Here is a 21101-nt window from a genome sequence, read left to right as displayed (position 1 = left end):
TATCGACAGATTTTGGCTAATTTTTCACTAGAATGGCATGTATTTGCTTCTAGCAATATGGTAAAGCTCTTCCATACTATTTCTTGTGAATATTATGTTTCTGTAGCTTCCCAGTACAGTTTACCTTTAAATATGGGGGCTATATGGCTGCCAAGAAAAGGTAGAAACAATAATTATAATGAGAAATAATGCCCGTTCAACAATTATCGTTTTAAGCATGGATCTTGGTTTCTGTGGTTTTAGATCCTAATGAGGCCATCTCTTTCGAATAACTCATCAATTTTGAAGGAAAATTAATAAATGTAAAAGAGTGTATGTCTGCACACAACCAGGGCACACTGGTGACGTCACTGCTGTGTAACTCAGCATGGGGTTCAGTGCCAGCTAATCCAGCTTTACTAATCCTGTAGTCTTAGACTAGTAGTTGTAGTATAGTTTAGTTTAGTGTCCCAAATGCTTTCTAACAGCCCCAGACCAGCTATAGTTAGATAGCCGCACCTGATTAGACAGGATGTGCCAGCGCTGGAGAGCCGACCCAAGGGTATGGGGGCTGTACATGATGGTTCATGTACTTACCGGATGGTGTACAGATCACGGGACTTAAATGGCACTGGATGAATGATCGGGCTAGGTGTAGGGAGACCGAACCTAGTTGAATCCCATACAGGAATGTGTGCTTTGTTTAAGGTGGTAAAGGATAACCCCTCGGCCTTAATCAAAAGTGAAATCATGGCAGAATGTGATGCCAATCCAATATTGAGCAGTAGAAAAACAAACTGGAGTTTGTGTTGTCTTTGTCAGAAGGACAAAAGAGGTGAGCACTTGACATCACCTCCAAGTCATCATGTCCTAGACCATGATGGGTACACAATGCTGGCAAGGAACATTCCCATGTTCAGTGAAATTAATGAAATGCCACTGATAATGGATCCAGCAAGGCTGGATGAAGGTGATGGCATAGAGGCCACTCTCAGGAAAAATGCAGCAAAATACCATGTGAACTGTAAACTTGTTGTTTAACAACACTAAACTGGACCGTGCAAGAAAGCGACAATCCAATGACCAGACCAGCAACACTGAGACTAGTCGTGCAAAACTGCGCCCGAACCAGTCATGACAATGAAGTTTGCATTTTCTGTGAGAAAGTGGCACCTGCATCTGATCTCAGACAGGCTAGTACTAAGGGCCTTGACTTGAAATTGCGTGAATGTGCAGAGATACTTAGTGATGGCAAGCTCCTTGCTAAGTTGACTGGTGGGGATGTCATTGCACAGGAGTTTAAGTATCACCATGCCTGTCTTTGTGCCCTCTACAACAGAAAAAGGTCCTACCTGAGGAGCCTTGAGAAAGACCAAGGTAGCACTGAGTCAGAATCAGATGTGTATCCACTAGTTCTGTCAGAACTGATGACATACATTGTTGAAAACAACCTTTGTTCAGATGATCCAGTCACATTTCGGCTGGCAGATATTTGCCACCTCTACCAACAACGTCTGGAACAATAGGGTGTAGAGTCACCAGTGTAAATTCCACGAGACTCAAAGACAAACTTCTGGCAGAAATTCCAGAACTTGAGGCTCATAAATCTGGCAGAGATGTATTACTTGCATTTCAAAAGGATGTGGGAAAAGCACTTGCTCAATCATCTGATCTTTCAGAGGCAGTTATCATTGCTAAAGCAGCAAATATTCTCAGAAAGTCTATACTTGATCATCAGTCACGGTTTGATGGCACATTTTCTGAGGCTTGTGTACGAAATTCTGTGCCTCCTCTCCTGCTCCAGTTTGTAGGGATGGTTGAGCATGGGGCTGACATCAAGTCACAGTTTACGATTTGGAGCATCAAAAGTCAGACCAGGCCATTGCACAGCTCAAGCAGTTCAACTGCTACTCCCCGATACAAAGAGGGAGCAACAACTCATAGACACTCCAAAGACAGAGAAACACCATTCCCAGTCTACATGGGACTCTCAGTTCTATGCCAAAACCAGGAAGAGAAACCTGGTTGAAATGCTACATCAGTATGGCCTCAGTATCTCTTATGACAGAGTACTGGAGGTCTCTGCACAGTTAGGGAGATGCCACAGTTAGCAAATATGTGGAGGAGGGTGTGGTCTGTCCCCAGTACTTAAAAAGGGTTGTTCACCACTGCAGTGATGGACAACATCGACCACAACCCATCTGCAACTACTGCCACTACCTCCTTCCATGGAACTAGCATCTCCATATTTCAGCACCCCACCAAGGAGAACACTGGACAGGAAAGACAGCAACTAAAGTTTGCACCTGAGAAAGTGAGGTCGGTGCCTGAATTGCCGGACACATTCACAAACATCTCACCAGCTTCCTTTCAAACAAAGAACCCTATGCCACCAAACACTGCAATACCAAAGCCACCCACAGATATCTTGGGGCCACAGCTTGCACTGGAGTATCAGTGGCTAGACAAGGTCATAGTCACCCAGGAAATAGATGATGCAGTGAATCTGACGTGGTCAGCTCATCACGCTTCAATGAAGAGAAGCCCAGAATTTGAAGTAACCATAACTTCATTGCTTCCTCTCCTGCGTGATCAGGCTCATTCTGTTGCTACGATCAAACACGTGATGCAGAAAGTGCAGGATGTCACTGATTTTCTGAACCCTGGCCAGATACCCATAATCACAGCTGATCAGCCAATCTATGCCGTAGCAAAAGCAGGTGCAGTGGCAGTGGCCTGATCAGTATGGCGCTAAGACAAGTATCTGGTAATGTTTGGTGGTCTGCACATTGAGATGGCAGCAATGACATCTCTTGGTACTCTTCTTCATGGCAGTGGTTGGACAGGAGCTCTGGTGAGGCAGGAGTTGCTTCATCTGGAACTGCAGAATCCTTCCTGTCAGCTGCAAGTGTAACCAGGACACGGCAGATGCACCAGGTTACAGCCTCTAGTTTGTACAAACTCCTGAGGACAGCATACACTGACTACTGTGCTGAAAGCAAACAACAATGAGCAGGCATTAGAGTTTGAGGAGTGGTGTGACCTTCAAGACAGCAGAGTCCACAGTTCCACTTCTGGCACATGGTGTTGTCTATGGAACTTGTGATATTCCTACTGATCAGGTCCTTCCGTGAGGCCAATTTTGTCCTCTACTGCCAGGCATTGCATGAGCTGATACCCTACTTCTTTTCCAACAATAATACAAACTATGCTCGTTGGCTGCCTATTCACCTCAGAGACATGCTTACCTAGAGTTCACACCCAGAGTTGCACAAGGAGTTCAAGGCTGGCAACTTTGTTGTGCACAAGACCAGTCGCCAGTTCTCAGCAATGGCTCTTGACCAAGCTCATGAGCAGACCAATGCCTTTATAAAGGCTGATGGCGGAGCCATTGGGCTGACTGAAGATCCGTCAGCACTCAGAAGATGGATGGTGGCTGGCCCAGAGATCATCCGCTTGGTGTCTGCATACGAAACAGAGGTTCAAAGTAAGGAGTCTAATGAGCAGACAACACACCATGAACAAACACCTCATGCGCAGAAGACATTCTTGGAGAGAGTCAGCAAGCTGTCATTGGCTTTGCAACACTTGGGAAGTCCTTTTCAGGAAGAGAGCCAGGATCTGTATTCCGTGACAACAAAGACATTGCCCACCCCAGCTCAGCAGAACTTCTACAGACACACCTTGACAGAGGCACTAAATTTCAGAAGTTTTCAGACTCTTTGGCAAACAATGCAGTCTCCTTCTATGAGCCGATAAAGAAGAACAGAACTGACTTCTTCAGGCAAGAAGCTGCTCCTGTAGAACAGTCAAAGCAGAAACTTCTGAAGGAGGATTGCCAGCTTTCTCAAAGCTATTTATATCCTGTCAGAGCCGTGAATGTGATCTGCAGGAATTCTTCCAGCACGAATCAAACATTCCCAGCTTCCCTTAGTGAGGGTGGTAGGCTGAACACATGTCAGAAGTCTCAGCTGACCTCGGTCCTGGAGAGTCATGTTACACTAGAAGACAAAGAACCAAAGACTGATGTCCTCATTGTAGATGGATCAGCTTTGGTCCATGCCTTGCCACCAAAGAAAGGAAAGACCTTTGAGGGCTATGCACTTTGCAACTTCTTGCCTGTGATACAATCCTATAGCAGCAAGTACACATCATCACATCTTGTATTTGATGTATACAATACATCCAGCCTCAAAGCTGAGACCAGGCTCCAACGTGGTCAAGGAGGAAGGCGTAAGGTGACAGACAAGAACACAATTCCATCCAACTGGCGCAATTTCCTAAGACACGATGCCAACAAGACAGAGTTGTTCCAGTTCCTGGCAGACAAAGTTGCCCAGATGTCTGCCACAAATGTTGTCATTGCCACGAAAGGGTCTGCTGTCCTCAGCACTCATGAGGCTAGTCTTCAGGGACTGGAAAAGTGCTCTCATGAGGAAGCTGACACCGCATCTTTCTCCATGCCAAATATGCCACAGAACATGGAGCCAAGACCATCACGGTTAAAGCAAATGACACAGATGTTCTTGTCGTTGCAGTCAGTGCTTTCTCCTCTCCACAATCTAGGGCTAGAGAAGCTATGGGTGGCATTTGGCCAAGGCCAGAGCCTGCGCTGGATTGCTGTGCATGACCTGTGCAACTCTCTGGGCCAGGAGAAGGTGAATGGCATGCTCTTCTTCCATGCGTTCACAGGCTGTGATACAGTGTCAGCCTTCCGGGAGCAAGGGCAAGAAGACCGCCTGGCAGACATGGAACATCTTTCCAGAGGCCTCCACTGTGTTCTCCAAACTGAGTCACTACCCTCTCAGAGTGGAAGAGAGTGACCTGAAGGTCCTGGAGGTTTGTCATACTTATGTATGAAAGATCCAGCACTGCTGGCACTGTGGATGAGGCTAGACTTGATATGTTTGCCAGAAAACAAAGGGCATATGAGGCCATTCCACCAACCAGAGCTCTCCTCCAACACACCAAGCGTGCTGCGTACCAGGCTGGTTGTGTGTGGGGGCAGGCCACCCAGTGTCAGCCACAGCCAGAGAACCCTGCTGAGTGGGGATGGCAAAGTCTGGTGAAGCATGGCAAGTCCTCTGGACAACCAACTCGCCCTTAGCCAAGAGTTGCCAACAGCTTACCAAATGTGGATGCAAAGCAGGCTGTTTGGAAAGGTGCAAGTGCACAAGCTGGGTCTTCCTGCACAGCTCTGTGCACTTGCAAATGTGAAGTCTAGATAAATATTGCCCTCTCTTCAGTAGATAATCTAGCTTGAGCATCCAACGTGTCATGCTATGCCTACCTTCTTATCCTCGAATTTTTCAAAGGTGTAGGTTGAGAGACCTATACATAGATTGGTTGCGTTTAGTCCATTATTTCTCTTCTTTTCTTTTTATGGTTACAGTCTTAGACACAATGTTGTATGTGACCATACCATTACTATTTCAGTTGAAAATAGCATATTAGTTAAACTGTCTGATCACATGAATATACCATTAAATAAAAACAGTTGGTCTCTATGTCTGCTAGCGCTGTGGATAGAAAAAAAAACTTTTATGGCAACCATTTTTGTACGCCATCTTGGTTACAATTCATTTAGTAAGGGTTTTCAATAAAATGTGTGGTATGGAACATTTTTATAACCTAAAAGTCGAGGTTTAAAAAAAAAAAACTGGCATATTCCATCCAATAGATGCTCCCAAACCAGTGAATCTCAACATAGATGGCGGCCATTTTGAAAAATAGCCGCCATCTTGGATTTTCAGGTGGCCAGCGCCCTTTTCTAAGAGAGCGTAGTCTTAGGAATCTTTGTGCCAAATTTCATGCTTGTTTCACTATCTGAACGATTTTTACAGCAATCTGCTGCACTATAATACATTAGCAGTGGCCAAAGGCCATGAGAAAGTCTTCCAAGTGAGGTTTCTCCTAAAAGGGGAATGAAGTGGTTCAAAAGAGAGACCTGTCAACCACTTCAACACTACATCCAGGTTCCAAGAGACCGAATCTTCCTTTCCTTGCTTAGACATATCAAAGGACTTGACGCAGTCATTAAGATAAGGGATTGACACAAGATTCAGGACCCCTGTCTTTAAACACTGAGCTAAACACAGCTCAATACCCCTTAATGGTGGAGGACGTGAGATTCGTAGATCTCCTCTGATAAAGAAGGAAATCTGCAATTTGGGTCACAAAGATGTCTCAGAAGAAGAGACGTTGAGTCTGAGACACAGCTTCGGAATATAGCCCACATAGCCTGGAAGACGCAGCTAGGAAATCAACACCTGTATCTTGCAATAGCCTCTGCAGCGTGTCTTGAAAACTCTTACCCTCTGACAAGCTTCCGGACAGTCTGAAGCCTGTCAGGGCAAGAGCAGACAACCTTTGGCATTTCTTAAAGTGAGTAGACACAGTTTTTAGGGGAAGGAGTCTCAAAAAGTCCACCCACAACTGTAGCAGGTCCTGGAACCATTCTTTCATGGGCCAGAACAGGGCCATGCGATGAGGCCAAGACTTGAAGGGCAGAAAGACATAGTGGTCCCAGTGGGACCAATCTTACAGTATGGCATCTGTTGCCCATGCTAGAGGGTCTGTGGCCAGGCAACAAAAGAGAGGAAGGCGATGGTTCTTTAAGGTAGCAAACAGGTCCAATGTCAGCCTGCCCAACAGTATTGCATATTCCGATAGACCAGGGGATCCAAGGTCCACTCGGCAGGAAGGACCTACTTTTCGATGGCTCAGTTCGTCCGCCAAAATATTTAGTTTGCCCTGAATAAATCAAGTGACTAGACTCACTCGACTTGATCTGTCCACAGTAGAAGGTCTCTTGCTGTCTGGCAGAGAGAAAATGAGTGAGTGCCGCCTCGCTTGTGTATGTACGTTAGGGCTGTGGTATTGTCTGAATGGACTACCACAATCTTTTGAACTAAGGATAGCATCTCTATGCTGATGCTCAGTAGCAAGTGTGTCCTCAAAGGAATTACACTCTTTTGGGGCATCCTTGATACTGTTCATGATTTCTCCAAAAATTCTAAAAGTACTGCAGGTGAAATTTTCCCAACACAGAAACCTGCATGAACTGATGAGTCAAGGCAGTCATATCATCACTGCCTGGTAGTATAGAAGGTACAGCAAGCTGAATTCCCTATTAGGACAGCCTGCATGAACTGATGACCCAAGGCAGTCATATCATCAATGCCTGGCAGTATAGGTAGTACAGCAAGCAAAATTTTCCTATCAGGGAAGCCTACATGAACTGACTGAGCCAAGGCAGTCGTATCACCACTGCCTGGCAGTATACAAAGTACAGCAAGCAGAATTTCCTATCAGGGAAGCCTGCATGAACTGATGATCCATGGCAGTCGTATAAGCACTGCCTGGCAGGATAGAAAGTACAGCAAGCTGAATTTCCTATCAGGGAAGCCTGCATGAACTGACTGAGCCAAGGCAGTCATATCACCACTGCCTGGCAGTAGAGAAGTCCAGGATAAATCACTACCCCCTAGAAGGTACGAAAACTTCAGATGGGGCTAGGTGGACTCTATCAGGGTCCCCTCAATACATGATTGCTGCATGGCAAAGGCAAGATTCTCATTTAAAGTATCTGCCTCAAGTAAAGAAGAACACTGTTCCCTAAATCTTCCGGATTCAGAAGGAAAATTTCAGTGGCTATGAACACTTCAGGTCAGATATCAGTGACCTCTCTCCCAAGGAGAGACCCTCTGTCTCCATTGGAGGAGTTGAAGTGGGAGTTCCTAGAATCCACTGCCTTTGGAGTATTGGCCAAAATGTGGGTTCTGCTCAGAGAGGGATGGAAACATAATGCAGAAAGGGATGGAAACATAATGCCATAGTTCTGTTGGAATGATGTACAGTAGCATCCTTCTTCCGTACTCCTACTGAAACCTATAACTCACAGAGACAGCTTTAAAATAAGCTCTCACCATTTAAACTTTGCTGCCAAAGGCATGTGGCATATTTCACACATGTCCAGCCAACAATCAAATTCTCATTTATTCCTTCAGGACTGGCTCATGTCAGGTAGTTATGAGCCATTTCCACAGGCAAAAAGCAGACTGAGCAATTCGCTATAGCACAAGTAATGTGTAGTTCCTGCCTAATAGTAGCCCAGTAGTGATAAAAGGAACAAGTTTAATAAAAACTACCTAGTGTTAACTACCTATATCACTGTACAACTACCTATATTACTGTATAGGGTGCAAACACTCCAAATTAACCCAGGCCTACATGGTCACAAGTACATGTCAATAGTACGATGTAAGGAAACGTGATCAATGGGTCATTTTCATAAAGTAGTAGTAATGTACTGTATTCAAATATTAATTCACAATTACTTCAATAACATTGACTTAAAGATGTACTCACAAAAGACTCTCAACTCAATTAAGACAAAACTAAATGGATATCCATATTGTATATTTCTACACATTTCATAACCTTTGGTTACCCGGTCTATTCCCAAGCACCTGGTAAAGGTTATGTAGCCTATATAGTACATTATTGTGTACATAAATATAAAATCAATAATTATTGGAATTACCATACTAAAAATATATAAAATCAGTATCTCTTAAGATTTTAAAATGTTTGATAAAGCTCACCATTACAAAAAAGTACTTTTTATTCCCTTAGGAAACAGACAAACGTCAAAACAATTTTCTCAAAACCTGTGATGTCATTTAGTGGTGGAGTAATACCTGTTGGAAGCAGATCTGCATGAATGTATTCCTTTAACACTGAAAAGAACCCAGATATTAAGGATAACTGGGGAACTGTCGATATCACAAAACCATTTAGTTTGACTATAAAATACTAGGAAGGAAATGTTGGACTTTATAAACACCAAAGGCTGTAAGCTGAGCACGATTGGGAACTACGATTATGCCTATGTTTCATAAACAAGAAGTTAGGCTAACCCGATTTACCCTTTCAGTAACTTCAAATCATCTATCAGTGTTAAAAAGGTCATTGCATAATAAGTTTTAATAACTCAGTGTTAAAAAGGTCATTGCATTAATAAGTTTTAATAACTCAGTGTTAAAAAGGTCATTGCATAATTAGTTTTAATAACTCAGTGTTAAAATGGTCATTGCATAATAAGTTTTAATAACAAAATTGTCTAATATTACAGTGTAGCCTAGCTATCTACTCCTAACTTGTCGTCTTGCAAGAGGCCTACTGGCATCCAATTTAAAACCAATATAAGCCTACCCTTTAAATTCTTAAGGAACTAAAATTTTTCACGGGATCTTAAAACTTAGTACTTAGCTATATACTCCTAACTTCTAGCCTTGGAAGAGGCCCACTGGCTCCCAATTTAAACAAATATAAGCCTACACATTAAATTCTTAAGGAACTAAAGCTTTCACGGGGTCTTAAAACTTGGTGCTTAGCTTGATTGGTATTATGAGGGAAAACATAAAAGGGAAAAATGTGTAGTCAAACATGATTTCCAGAGCACAACCTGGGGACTAGTGAACTTCTGGACAGACCAGAGTGTAATGGGAATGGCCAACTTATGCTGTTGTCACATCTGTGTGAGTGAGATGTAGAGAGCTAAGGTAGTCGATGTAGGACAGGAGATAGAGCCCTCCTGTCCTGAGTCCTTTATTTTCTATCACTGTACCAACAAGCACTATTCAGGCTGAGACTAACAATATGAGAATTCTTTGTAATTGGTTGGTCTGTCTCAAGGAGCCCTGGGGAAACCATGAGAGTATAACTCCTTTGAGGACAAACAGCAGCTACGCTATCAAAATACTGCACAAAAAAATGTGGGTGTGTGTTCATATAAAGAAATGTGGAGTTATTGTCTGAACCAGCAGCACGAGTCTGAGGGGAGCAATGGAAAGGACAGTACAGTGGACCCCCTGTATTCGCAGGGGATGCGTACCAGACACCCCACCAACAAATAGTTAACAACCCCCCTAAAAATGCTTATTACTGCCTATCTTGAAAGTTCAAATACCAAATTTATATTTCAAGTATCATCCTACATCAAATATACCTTAAATTATTATCTTATTGCTGTATAATCTTTGAAATTACATTATTAATATATCAAAGTCATCTTGAACATTAGTACCCCTGCAAATATATACATGTGTACTTCAAAACTTCTAAGCCTTCCATTCAAAACAGAAAGATAGAGTGAGTTACCACTAATCTATATTCAGCCAGACAAGCAAGAGAGAGAGAGAGAGAGAGAGAGAGAATTTATCTCTTTAATCTCATGAGGGAGTAAGCTATTTCTGTCAGCAACTAACAACAAAAATTTATGTTTGTTTTTTGTCTTCCAAAGATGTACTTTTACGTTTTTAAAACACTATGAACTAAGTATATTTGTTCCAACACGATATAATTTACAAACCATCGGTCCTTTACATTAGGAATTACTTTCAGCGTAGGCTGGAAACGGCCGTTGAACTCTTGAGCAAGGTGGTTTGGCAGGAACTACCGCCAGGTAGACGGAGATACCCACTTGCCCGGATGTAAACATTCCAGTTTGCTTTCGGCCGTCATGCACTTCAGACGAGTTTCGGATCTCCTTGCCTGACTGTTGTTAAGCTCTTATTATCCCAGTGGGATCTCAATGTATTTTGTTTATATATCACGTGTGTTTGATATTTATTAATACAAACCCACGATTTATGATAACCATGCATAGCCTTTGTTCTCCTGCGCTGTGTCTTGGGGTTGACAGTCAAGGGTGTATTTAAAGGAGCGTAAATGAGTGGTAATGCTTCTCTCCAGTAGCCCATTATTTAGATACTGAAGGCATTCCCCAGTACAATCAGAAATATTAGACTGGGACGTAATATCTTCACTCCCCTACATTGATTGGGACATAAGAGTTCGCTTCCCTTCTTGGGCTCCTGCCCTCCATGTACAAGGGCATGACTACTTCCTTCCTGCTTGTGCTGAGTGTTGTTTTTGCCACCTGCGCTTAAAGAGTTGCGGGGCGGGTGGGAGGTTGCGGGCGTCGTCTGTAAGTTAAGCTTCCATGGAGCCCCTGGTGGCCTCCCCTCTGTCCTTTTCTCTCCCTGCAGGTTCTTCCTTATCTCTCCTTCGGTAGAGATCTCTCTCCTTCACCCTCTTCGCTCGCTCATCGGGCAAAGACCCTGAGGGGCGGGGGCGGGTGACCTCTTCTTGGGGACCTCCTCTCGCTGCGTAAGGCAGTTCCCCTTGTAGCGAGAGGAGTTTCCCTCTCTAATCATCTTTGCTTTTTCTTTCAGGTTGACAGTGAGCATTGCAGACACAGACACAGCAGTAGTTGGCTGGATATCTCAGGGGATATCTCGCATGAAGGAGTCCTGACGTTCATTAGTGTTGCTTCGGGATCGACTACAATACCTGGCTGGATGACACAGCTCCACATTGGGATCGTTCCAACCGATGTGGATTGATCGCTGTCATTGCTGGCCATCATGTTGCTGTGGCAATGCCTCTGGTATAACTGTGGTCCATCTGCTCCTGCTGTTCCCTGTGTTACGCTCCTTTCAACTTGATGACAGTCTCTGGGCAGCTCTTCCTGGTCTCCTGCCACAGCCATCCTGATCGCTCCTGTCGACTTTCATGTGACGTTCCTGGCCGTTGCAGTAGCTCCTGCCTTCTGAACCGCTTCTGTAGCTCCTGCATCGGCTGTCCTGATCGTGCCTGCTGCTTCTCCTGGTGGTCGTGCCCGGGACCACTTCCGTTGTTCCTGCCAACTGCCCTGGAGATTACGATGTCCACCATCCTGTAGAAGATGTCGGCGTGAAGGTGAAGGAAGTTCCCTTGTTGAAGAGAAGTTCCTGGCTGTTGCAGTAGCTCCTGCCTTCCGAACCTCTGTTGTAGCTCCTGCATTGGCTGTCCTGATCATGCCTGCCGCTTCTCCTGGGGGTCATGCCTGGGGCCGCTTCCGTTGTGTTCCTGCCAGCTGCCCTGGAGGTTATGATGTCCACCATCCTCTAGAAGATGTCGGCGTGAAGGTGAAGGAAGTCGCCCTATGGAAAGTGACGTTCCTGGCTGTTGCAGTAGCTCCTGCCTTCTGAACCACTGCCATAGCTCCTGCATCAACCATCCTGATCAAAGCCTGCTGCTTCTCCTGGTGGTTGTGTCCTGGGCTGCTTTCATTGTGTTCCTGCCTGACTGCCCTGGAGGTTACCATGTTTCGTGTCCACCATCCTGTAGATGATGTTGGAGTGAAGGTGAAGGAAGTCACCCTGTGGAAGTAGCCGCCGTCTTCTTCATCTTATCTTCGATTTCGTCTTCTGCTATGTCTTCCCTTCCTCTCCCGAGGTCCAAGGGGTCCAGGAATCGGACAGACCTCCGTCGGCCAAAGGAGAGGAAGGGTATTTCTTCCCCTTGATGCCCTTGGACGTCTAGGGACTGCCTCCTTCTGAGGAGGCAGTGGGTCTCTCTTTGGCTCTTCCTGACCTTCGGGTTAGGAAACCAATTCACATGCCCCTGGGTTTTGTGTTTCAGGAGCTGCGGGCGCGCAGACCTCGGTTTGCGATCCCGTTCCCAATCCTAGAGGTTCCGCCTCTAAGACGGGGGCTGCTTCAGGCGCTCGTTAGCGAGCAGCTACGAGTGCTTGAGATTCTATGGAATATCGAGTATCCCGATCTGGTCTGAAGAGTATTTCCTCAGCCCAGTTCGGGAACAGTGCGAGGGATGGGCCAAGAAACCCAGGTGTCTCAGCTCTTCCCACCAGCACCACAAGCACTCCAAGTGCTTGCCAGTGCTCGGTCGGGTTCCCAGCCTGGTGTCTCGATCCTGGAGGTTCGAATACCAGAAGAAGCAGGGAAGAGATTCCCTTCGGCAGTCCTGCGGGACTTCTAAGGGACTGGCTCTCTTCCACGAGACATGTTTCTCTCGTTGGCTCTTCCTGCCCTCGGGCGGGAACTGATTCGCATTCTCCTGTGGGGCCTGGCATTTCGGGGGCCGCAAGAGCGTGGCCGCCCCCTTGTTGCCAGTCTTGGAAGTCGGCATCTAAGACTGGTTCTGTGCCTGGCTCTTTCGATCTCTTAGGAAACTGAAAGCAGCCATTCCCGATTTTTGGGAGTCTCGTGGGTAGCTCGAATTCTATGAATCACGAGCGCTCTCCTGACGAGGGGCACAGGATGAAAGAAAGTGCCGAGACACCCAGGTGTCTGGGTGCTGTGACATCCAGGTGTCTGGGTGCCGAGACGCCAGGTGCCTCAGTACTGCCCACCAGCTGCTTCGGTTGCTCAGCCAGGTTTCATACTGGGTCTTGAACCTTAGGGTTCGAGCATGCAGGATAACAGACACAGAATTCCCTTTTGAACCTTCTTCTCGAGGGGCCTCGGCCTCGGAGTTTAGAGTTTGGGGAACTAGCAATAGTTCACGGCAGACGAGTTCCGCCCTGTCCAGTTCCGAATTTGTTCGCGCGATTGGCTTGGCTCAGCTCGGCCCCTGGTCGCGCTTATGAGACTGGCTCGGCTTGGCTCGCTCACCCCACCCAGCCCTTGGTCACGCCTGTGAGACTGGCTCGGCTCGGCTCAGCTCGGCTCACCCTGCCTGCCTCCCGTCCACCGCATACCTCCCAGTATGGATCGCGTTCGCATGATCGGCTCGGCTCGGCCCCACTCGGTTTTTCTGAATCGGGTTCTCGGCTCTGTTCAAGTGAACTTTTTTGCTCTTCCCAGGAAAGCACTTTGCCACGGCACAAGCGCTCTTCTTCCCTCGTGTAGCAGTAATCTCCTTCGGTTGATTATTGCTCACAGTCCACCTCTCCTGCTGGTCTTACTGGCAGGACAGGTAGGGGTACTCTTTCTTCTCACCTGTTCTCTTTTTCTCTCGGTTGTTCCAAGAGGCGTGAGATGGACAGAGAGAGCTCTTCAGAGTTCAGCTTCCTGGCGTGCTTTGGGTGTCGGTCCCACAATTGTCTTGTAGTACAGCCAGGTAGCCGAGGAGGGTTTCATGGGATCTGTCAAGGCTCCCAACAAGGGCAGAGGTACAGGAGTTTCACGCTTCGGAAGCAGCGAGGGTCTTCCTCTTCAAGTTGCGATCGCTCTTGTTTTTCGGAGAACTTCCCACCAATTTGTCAGCGCAAGGATCCCTGGGACAGGACCGCAACTCCCCCAATGAATAATCTTCATCACTCGCAACCCTTGCAGTTCCTGAGGGGCCGACAGTGTTGGGGGTCACCACGGTCCTTGCTTCCGAGAGCGTTCTTGACCAGATGAATTCTTTTCTTCGGAGAAGGAGTCCATTCAGGTTGAGACGCCAAGCTTCTCCCCTGCCTTGACAGAATATGAATTCTTCTTGCCTCAAAAGGTCTGGCCAACTGCAGTTCTGTGGGCAATTCTGGTGCTAAGAAGAAGGACTTTGTCCCAATTCAGATCTCTGGTTTTGTAAGTCCCGAGTTGGCTCGACCCTTAGGAACGAACCTTACTTGGTTCTGCCTTTCTCTTGCAGAGATTTGCCAGATACCTTGGTAATCAAGGCTCGTACCAGGGCACTGCCTTGTCCTTTGGACAATGGCCAAGACCTTGGGGTCTTAGTCATCTTGACTTGACCTCGAGTTCAGTCAGCCTCCCCTCAACTCCTAAGAGGTCCCAGGCTTTGATAGAAGATTGCGGAACATAGCCGCTCCTACCCTTCTAGAAAGTGTGCATAACTGTGTCTCTTTCCATCCTCTTTCCCATAAGGGAGGAGGGAAGAAAGGAAGAGAGAAAGCAGCATTGACTGGGAAGAAGTTCTCCTCCTGCAGATTCCTGAATGAAATGATACTTATCAAGTCTCTGGAGCTGGCAGTGACATTGCCGAGACCTGGGAATGGATTCCTTCAAGAGAAGCATCTATTTCCCTTAGGTCTCAGCAATTCTTTTCATCCCGCTTCCTCTCCCGTGCTCCTGATTCAGGAAATGCCAGCCCGGCTAGAGCTAACCGTCTCGGTATCCTGTCATCTTGTAGAAGCTTTCCCATGGCAGAGAATGGAAGTCTGCTTCCATTCCTCAATCCTTCTTTTCTCTTTGAAGTGTGAGGAAGGAGTTAGGCTATGCTTGATTGAAGAAATCTTTGAATATGCTTGTATATTCCCCTTGCATTGTGTGTCTACTTACGGACTCACCGATCGAGGAAGAGGTGCACACCTGTCAGACTTTGTCCTGAAGGTGTGGGACCAAGATGATTAGTACCTTCTCATCACTGTCCTGGGCTCAAGGCAACCTTCTGGCCTTCTGAGATTTCAGGATGAGTTTTGCGACACTCACTGGTTCGTTGAACAACAAACCACAGTAGTAGCATTTGTCAACAAACAAGAGGGATTAGTTTTTTCCTCCTGTTTCATCTGTCGACAGTTGCAGGTACTCGAGTGTTCTGTAGAGCACTCGACATCTCAATTAGCCAGATGCATCCCTGGTGGGGATGTATTGGCAGGCAAGCTTGGCCTTGGGTTTGTGTGATCGGGACGGAACGTGCTGCTCACTTGAAGATTCACAAAGAGATGGCTCGACTGAGAAATCCCTACCATCTTTCTGTTGCCTCCCTGCACAAGTTGGTAGTTTTTTCTCGCTCCTTCATACCAAACCCAGGGGCTGCTACAGCGAGGCATGCTGTCTTTCTGGGAAACTTGATATCTACATTTTTCCCCTCTGTATTTGTGTTTCACTAGAGGTTCTCAAGCACTGCTCATCCCGAGTTACAGACAAATGCCAGAAGACTTCGCCTCTCGCCCGACCTGATAGCTGAGGCATCAAGAAGAGTTCTGCTTGACCCAACCTCCTGTAGCAGCTACACAAGAAGAGGTTCTTTGGGCAGTACATCCCAGTGTGTTTGGGACTGGGAGACCTTCCAGCTTCCCTTGCAACACTCCCAGGGACTGGAGCCACCTTCGCTGGTGGGTGTTGTTGCATAACTCCTTCTCGGGTCAGAGTTGCTCTTCAAGTCTGGACTTCCTCGTCTTCTCTGCCGAGGGTTGTTTCTATCCCTTTCATTTGTGAAGAACATAGGCCCTTGCGACCCAGTCTTCTATCTGAAGTAGCCTTCTTCTCCTCAGTCAAGATTTAGCTACAGATGAGAAGCTTCTTCGGTCTTGCTGTCCCAGGGAACTGTTCCCTGGATGGCACGTGACTCTCGTTTAGGGTTCCTGTCCCATGCAGCACGCACCCTTACAAGAGTCATTGGATAGAGATGTGCCCTCATAAGACCATCTCCACCTTGCTCTGGCCTTGGCGTAAAAGATGGAAGAATAGGTGGGGGGATCAACACCTCGACTCCTTGGATGTTGTAGGCAGACTCTGAATCCTTCAGCATCTATTGTCAGGTTCGAGTTGTCCTTGTTCCCCTCCTCCTTGGACTTTGTATCAATGATCCAGATCATTCGTTACTTTGTCCTTTAGGGAGCTGTGGTACTTTCCGAAAAAGCTCGACACTCCTAACCTGGATGTCATTGACATTTTTGCTAGTACTCTCCCTCCCAAGGAAGAAGTGTCTAAGGACACATCTTCCTCCTGGTTTTGTGAAGCCATCGAAGGAAGTACTCAGCAGCTGACGACGACTATACCGGTACCTTCCACCTGATAGCTCACGAAGTCGATGACTTGGTCCATCCCTCACATTCCGGAAGTTTCTGTCAGGCTGGAAGCAAGACGTGGTCTCATAGACCACACTCTTGTTTTCCTATGGTCTTGCCCACAGGCCCTTGGAAACTTTTTTCCTTGGCCCTGTGGTGGCTGCTCAACAAGCTGTGTTTTCTTACCCGGCTCCTTCAAGAGGATGAGTAGCATCTTGCCTAAGGTGTTGGTTCTGAAGTGAAAAGGATACCAAGAGTGGCTGGCCTCTCTTCCTCCTCTTTCCCCGTCCTTCTGCTTCTCCTCCTTCGGGATGAGAATAGGACTCGAACCAACATGTGTTGGACCTGGCGCTGATGTGGTAAGACTACACATTGAGCACCCGTTCTATTTTTCTCCTAGAATCATAGAAGTAATTCCGCTCCTTCCTCTAGCAAGGGGAGGAAGGAGAGTCTGGCAATAAGGGAAACCCTGTCTCAGCTTTTCCTTACTGCCTCTGACTCTAAGATTCTTCCAGCCTATTTCATATGAGTCACGTTTCCTCACTCATGCGAAAAGGTCCAGTATCTGACATTTGATCTTGCAGCTCCTACACCCGATCAATATGTCAGAGGCTTAGGTACTCCTCCTCGCTCTTTTGACCAGGAAGAGTAGCCCAGGTGTGCAGAACTCCAGTCAGTTCAGGAGACTCACTCAGATTCCTCCCTCCAACCAGTGAGTCTTCCTAATGTAAAGGATCGACGGTTTGTATATTGTGTCATAACAAATCACAATTTTTGAAAGTAAATTGTAATTTTCCTAACTATACAAACCTGAGGTCCTTTACATTACATTTTTATGCCTACCTCATACCACCCCTCAATCTGAACCTGGACCGAAAGGCAAACTGGAATGTTTGCATCCTTGCAAGCAGGTATTCCCCCCTACCTGGTGGTAGTTACTGCCTAACCACCTTGCTCAAGAGTTTAACGGTCATTTCCAGCCTACGCTGAAAGTAATTCCTATTGTAAAGGACCTCAGGTTTGCTTAGTTAGGAAAAATACAATTTATTTTTAAAAATTGTGATATTTATCAAGCTATCTACTTTATTTCTCACATTCTACCCTTTGAGAGAGAGAGAGAGAGAGATTTTTCAGTATACATATCCTTCGTAGTGGTTGGCAACACTGACCATCCAACCCTTGCTGTCAGGTTACTTGACAGATTTGACAGGTTCACCGTTCCCCATGAGATCCAAGACTTGGGAAAAAAGATTGGGGTTGATATTTGTTTGTTTAAATTTTTTCATTTACTTAATATAGAAATGGATGAATGTTGTAATTACAGTATATTATTATTATTATTATTATTATTATATCTCTTATTAATATTGAAAATTAGTACTTATTATTAAGTAAATTATTTATTTATTATACAAAACAAATAAACATACCATAACAATTATCTCATCTCAATAATATTTGAAAATTAGTAAATCATTATTTCATAAAAATGTATTTATTCAAGAAAATAACAACAAAATACTAATTAGTGAATATGGCTTGACAAAAAAGTCTGCAAACTGCCAAATTTTTTTGTGAATAATTTATGGATATGTCCTACAGGAAATCCTGCAAATCGTTGAGTCTGTGAATCATGAAAATGCGAATACAGGAGGGGGTTTACTGTAATGATGGACAGTTCTTATCAGAACTTAAAAAGATAGTTCCCCCTAGCATTAACTCTTATGGGAAAGTTATGATCTACTTACAAATGTCATTAGGACCATATCCCTCACAGACACAAGTTGAGTTTCCTGTCCCCCACCCTCCCCAACCTTTTTTTGCTTCAGCTGTAAGTGTGAGTGGTCATGGATCTCACAGGTCATAAGTCAGCAACTATTTGTAGCAAGTCAAGTAAAATACAAAACTAAAGCAATAACAATACTGAATAAGCAGAGATGCAACCCTCACACAATACTATTCCCAAATTATCTGTTACAAAATTTCATGGACAAGAACAAACATACCTTGGGAGATACACCATTAATCACATTTTCTTTATTTTGGTCAGGATTTTTTAAAGGCTTTGGGGAAGCCTTTGCTCTAACAGGGGTTGTGATCTGGGGCCTTGCAAATGGGTTGACAGCCACTTTGCTTGATGGAGATGGTTTTGGTTTCTTTTTGAGAAAAGTTGGTTGTGGTATTGGAACATGTGCTGGTTCTTTATCCAAATCTTGTAATATATCACCCAAAACATCATCTTCATCAAGTCGCACATTAGACTGAAAATAAGATGGTACAAGATTGAATTAATGCACTAGTTACAGTAAACTTGAAGCAATATTGATGTAAAACTTCAAATATATCACTTTCATTTGACAGATAAAATCAGTACCACACTGACACTTTCAAATCCATTACAACTGACTTCACCTGGCTGCTGTTGCAGCCTGGAAGTGCTTCTTTCATCCAACACAGTGTAGCTGTTCCAGCTCCACCATGACGACTTGAGGGATTACAATATACCTCTAAATATGTGGTTAAATCAACAGTACAGGAGTTTAATTAATTTTAAACTTGCAGGAAGAAGTTGGCCGGGTTTCCCATCATCTAAAACCGAGTTTTTAGTTTCAACTCCAGAATTTACTGTATATGTATAGTATAGCTATGTTGTAAGCAATCAGGTCACCATGTATGAGCTGGTATGCCACCATTCAAAGCAAAACAATCCCTCTAGAACTCCTGCATCTGATAGAGGAAATACATAAATGATGGATCTAGAAAAAAAAAAAAAATTGCTGATCTAATAATCATTTTAGCAATCAGCAAAAAATAATTGCCTTCAAAATCTACTAGGAGGAACATATTACAGTTCACTACCATCCATTCTCTGTACCACCTCAGATGGCCTCTTTTAGTCTTTTTAGTACCTCAGGTTCATTTAAACCATCTTGTTAATATTTTCTAATTAGCAAAAAACAAGGTAGTTAACCTGTTAAGCGTCACCAACGGCATATCTCGGTTGCTCACATCTCACATCACACTGCTGAGTAACATGAACACGTTTTCCCTCTTTCAAAGCTGTTGGAAACTGGTTAAGATCAGAAATACACTTCATTCTTACAAAAATTTGAGGAAGATCATTTGGCAACACGATGAGCTAAATTAGGGGTAAATAGCAACTTTTTTGTGTTGGAAAGACAGTCTGACAGAGGACATCTACCTCTCGTCTCCCGCAACGTTTCAGGCATTCACTGATACATGACTGATTTCTTTTTGTTTTGATCCCATTTATTCCCCAATAGTGAAGATTTCTCTGATTCTGAAGAAAACCATAATTTAATTTTGAGAATTGCTTTGCCAAGTGACTGGATAGTAACCAATATGGAAAAGAATCCTTTCAATTTTCATTGACTCAAAGGTGCAAAATTTATTGTTATGGATTAAAATGGTATGATACAAATGTATATGAAATAAAACAATTCATTGCTTTGCTGGCTCTATGCTTCAGGGAATGGTACACAAAAATGATTTTTTCCCTTCTATGTTTCATGCACATAATCTTTAGAATATAAAAATGCAAATTAAATTCTTTCTTTTCTCATCCTACACCATTTAGTATAATAATGTCTACAAAAAATATCAATGTCAAAAAGAACCCCAAAAAAATGCACAAAACGAGCATAGACCAAATGACCAGTCTTTCAAGAAAACGTGACGATACGGTGACAAACAGTTTGGGTTCATAAAAGGGACAACAGATGCCATCTTTGTATTCGACAAGTAATGGAAAATATAGAGAAAATATACATCAGAAAGCATAGCATTAAAATGGTCTCAGAAAAAAAGGATTGTAAAAATGAAATAAAACAGACAAGTTTTTGAAAGTGGGACTCCATTGTTTGCCATGAGTCCCTATATTTTTGATATGGTAATGGATGTGATAGTGTCTGGAGTGAAAGATCAATGGTACTCTTTGCAGATGACATAGTGCTAGTGACCACCAGTAAGGAAGAATTTTTCCATTGGAGGACAGAGGCCTATGAATATATTGGATGAATGGAGGAGACCAAGAGGGAAGCATCAACTTAGAGCAGGCAGAAGTAAAAAGATACCTTGGGTCGTGTGTCACTGATTGTGGAGGATGGAGGGAAGTGAATAAATACAATCAGCTTGGTGCAATTGGAGGAAAACATCAGGTGTGTTCTGTGACAAAGATTTAATGTAAAGATGAAGGGAAAAATGTACAAGAGCATTTCAGACCTGCATTGATGTATAGTTAAAACATGCCTATGAAGAAAGCACAAGAAAAATATCAGAAATGAGAATGTCAACAAGAAGAGACAGGATAAAAAAGGGCGGTGAAAGTTACAGAAATATCATAGCTGCAACAAATGAATTACAATGGTTTGGACATGTTAGTGAGAAGAAGAGGAGGATTCTGTATGTAAAAGAACCATGAATATGGAAGTGCCTGGAACAAGGAGGAGAGGTAGACCAAGAATGAGATGGAGAGACACAGTTAACAGGGACATGCAGGAGAAGAACGTGACTGAGGTAATGGTGCATGATCGCAGAAGATGGAGAAGACTAATAACAAACAGCGACCCCATATAAA

The 21101-nt window shown here is 44.5% G+C and overlaps 1 protein-coding gene across 1 annotated transcript in view; it reads right to left on the bottom strand.

The window, feature by feature from the left end:
- DNApol-alpha180 (DNA polymerase alpha catalytic subunit) overlaps positions 1-21101 on the bottom strand; it is a 309561-nt gene that overhangs the window by 263559 nt on the left and 24901 nt on the right. The window contains exon 4 of the mRNA XM_067088444.1: positions 18511-18765. Coding sequence (XP_066944545.1) covers positions 18511-18765 — 255 coding nt within the window. The remainder of the gene's footprint in view (positions 1-18510; positions 18766-21101) is intronic.

The sequence above is a fragment of the Macrobrachium rosenbergii genome, chromosome 44, assembly GCF_040412425.1.
Source record: "Macrobrachium rosenbergii isolate ZJJX-2024 chromosome 44, ASM4041242v1, whole genome shotgun sequence".
Taxonomy (NCBI): domain Eukaryota; kingdom Metazoa; phylum Arthropoda; class Malacostraca; order Decapoda; family Palaemonidae; genus Macrobrachium; species Macrobrachium rosenbergii.
The sequence above is the reverse complement of the archived record's forward strand: the minus strand, read 5'-3'. Positions and strand labels throughout refer to the sequence as shown.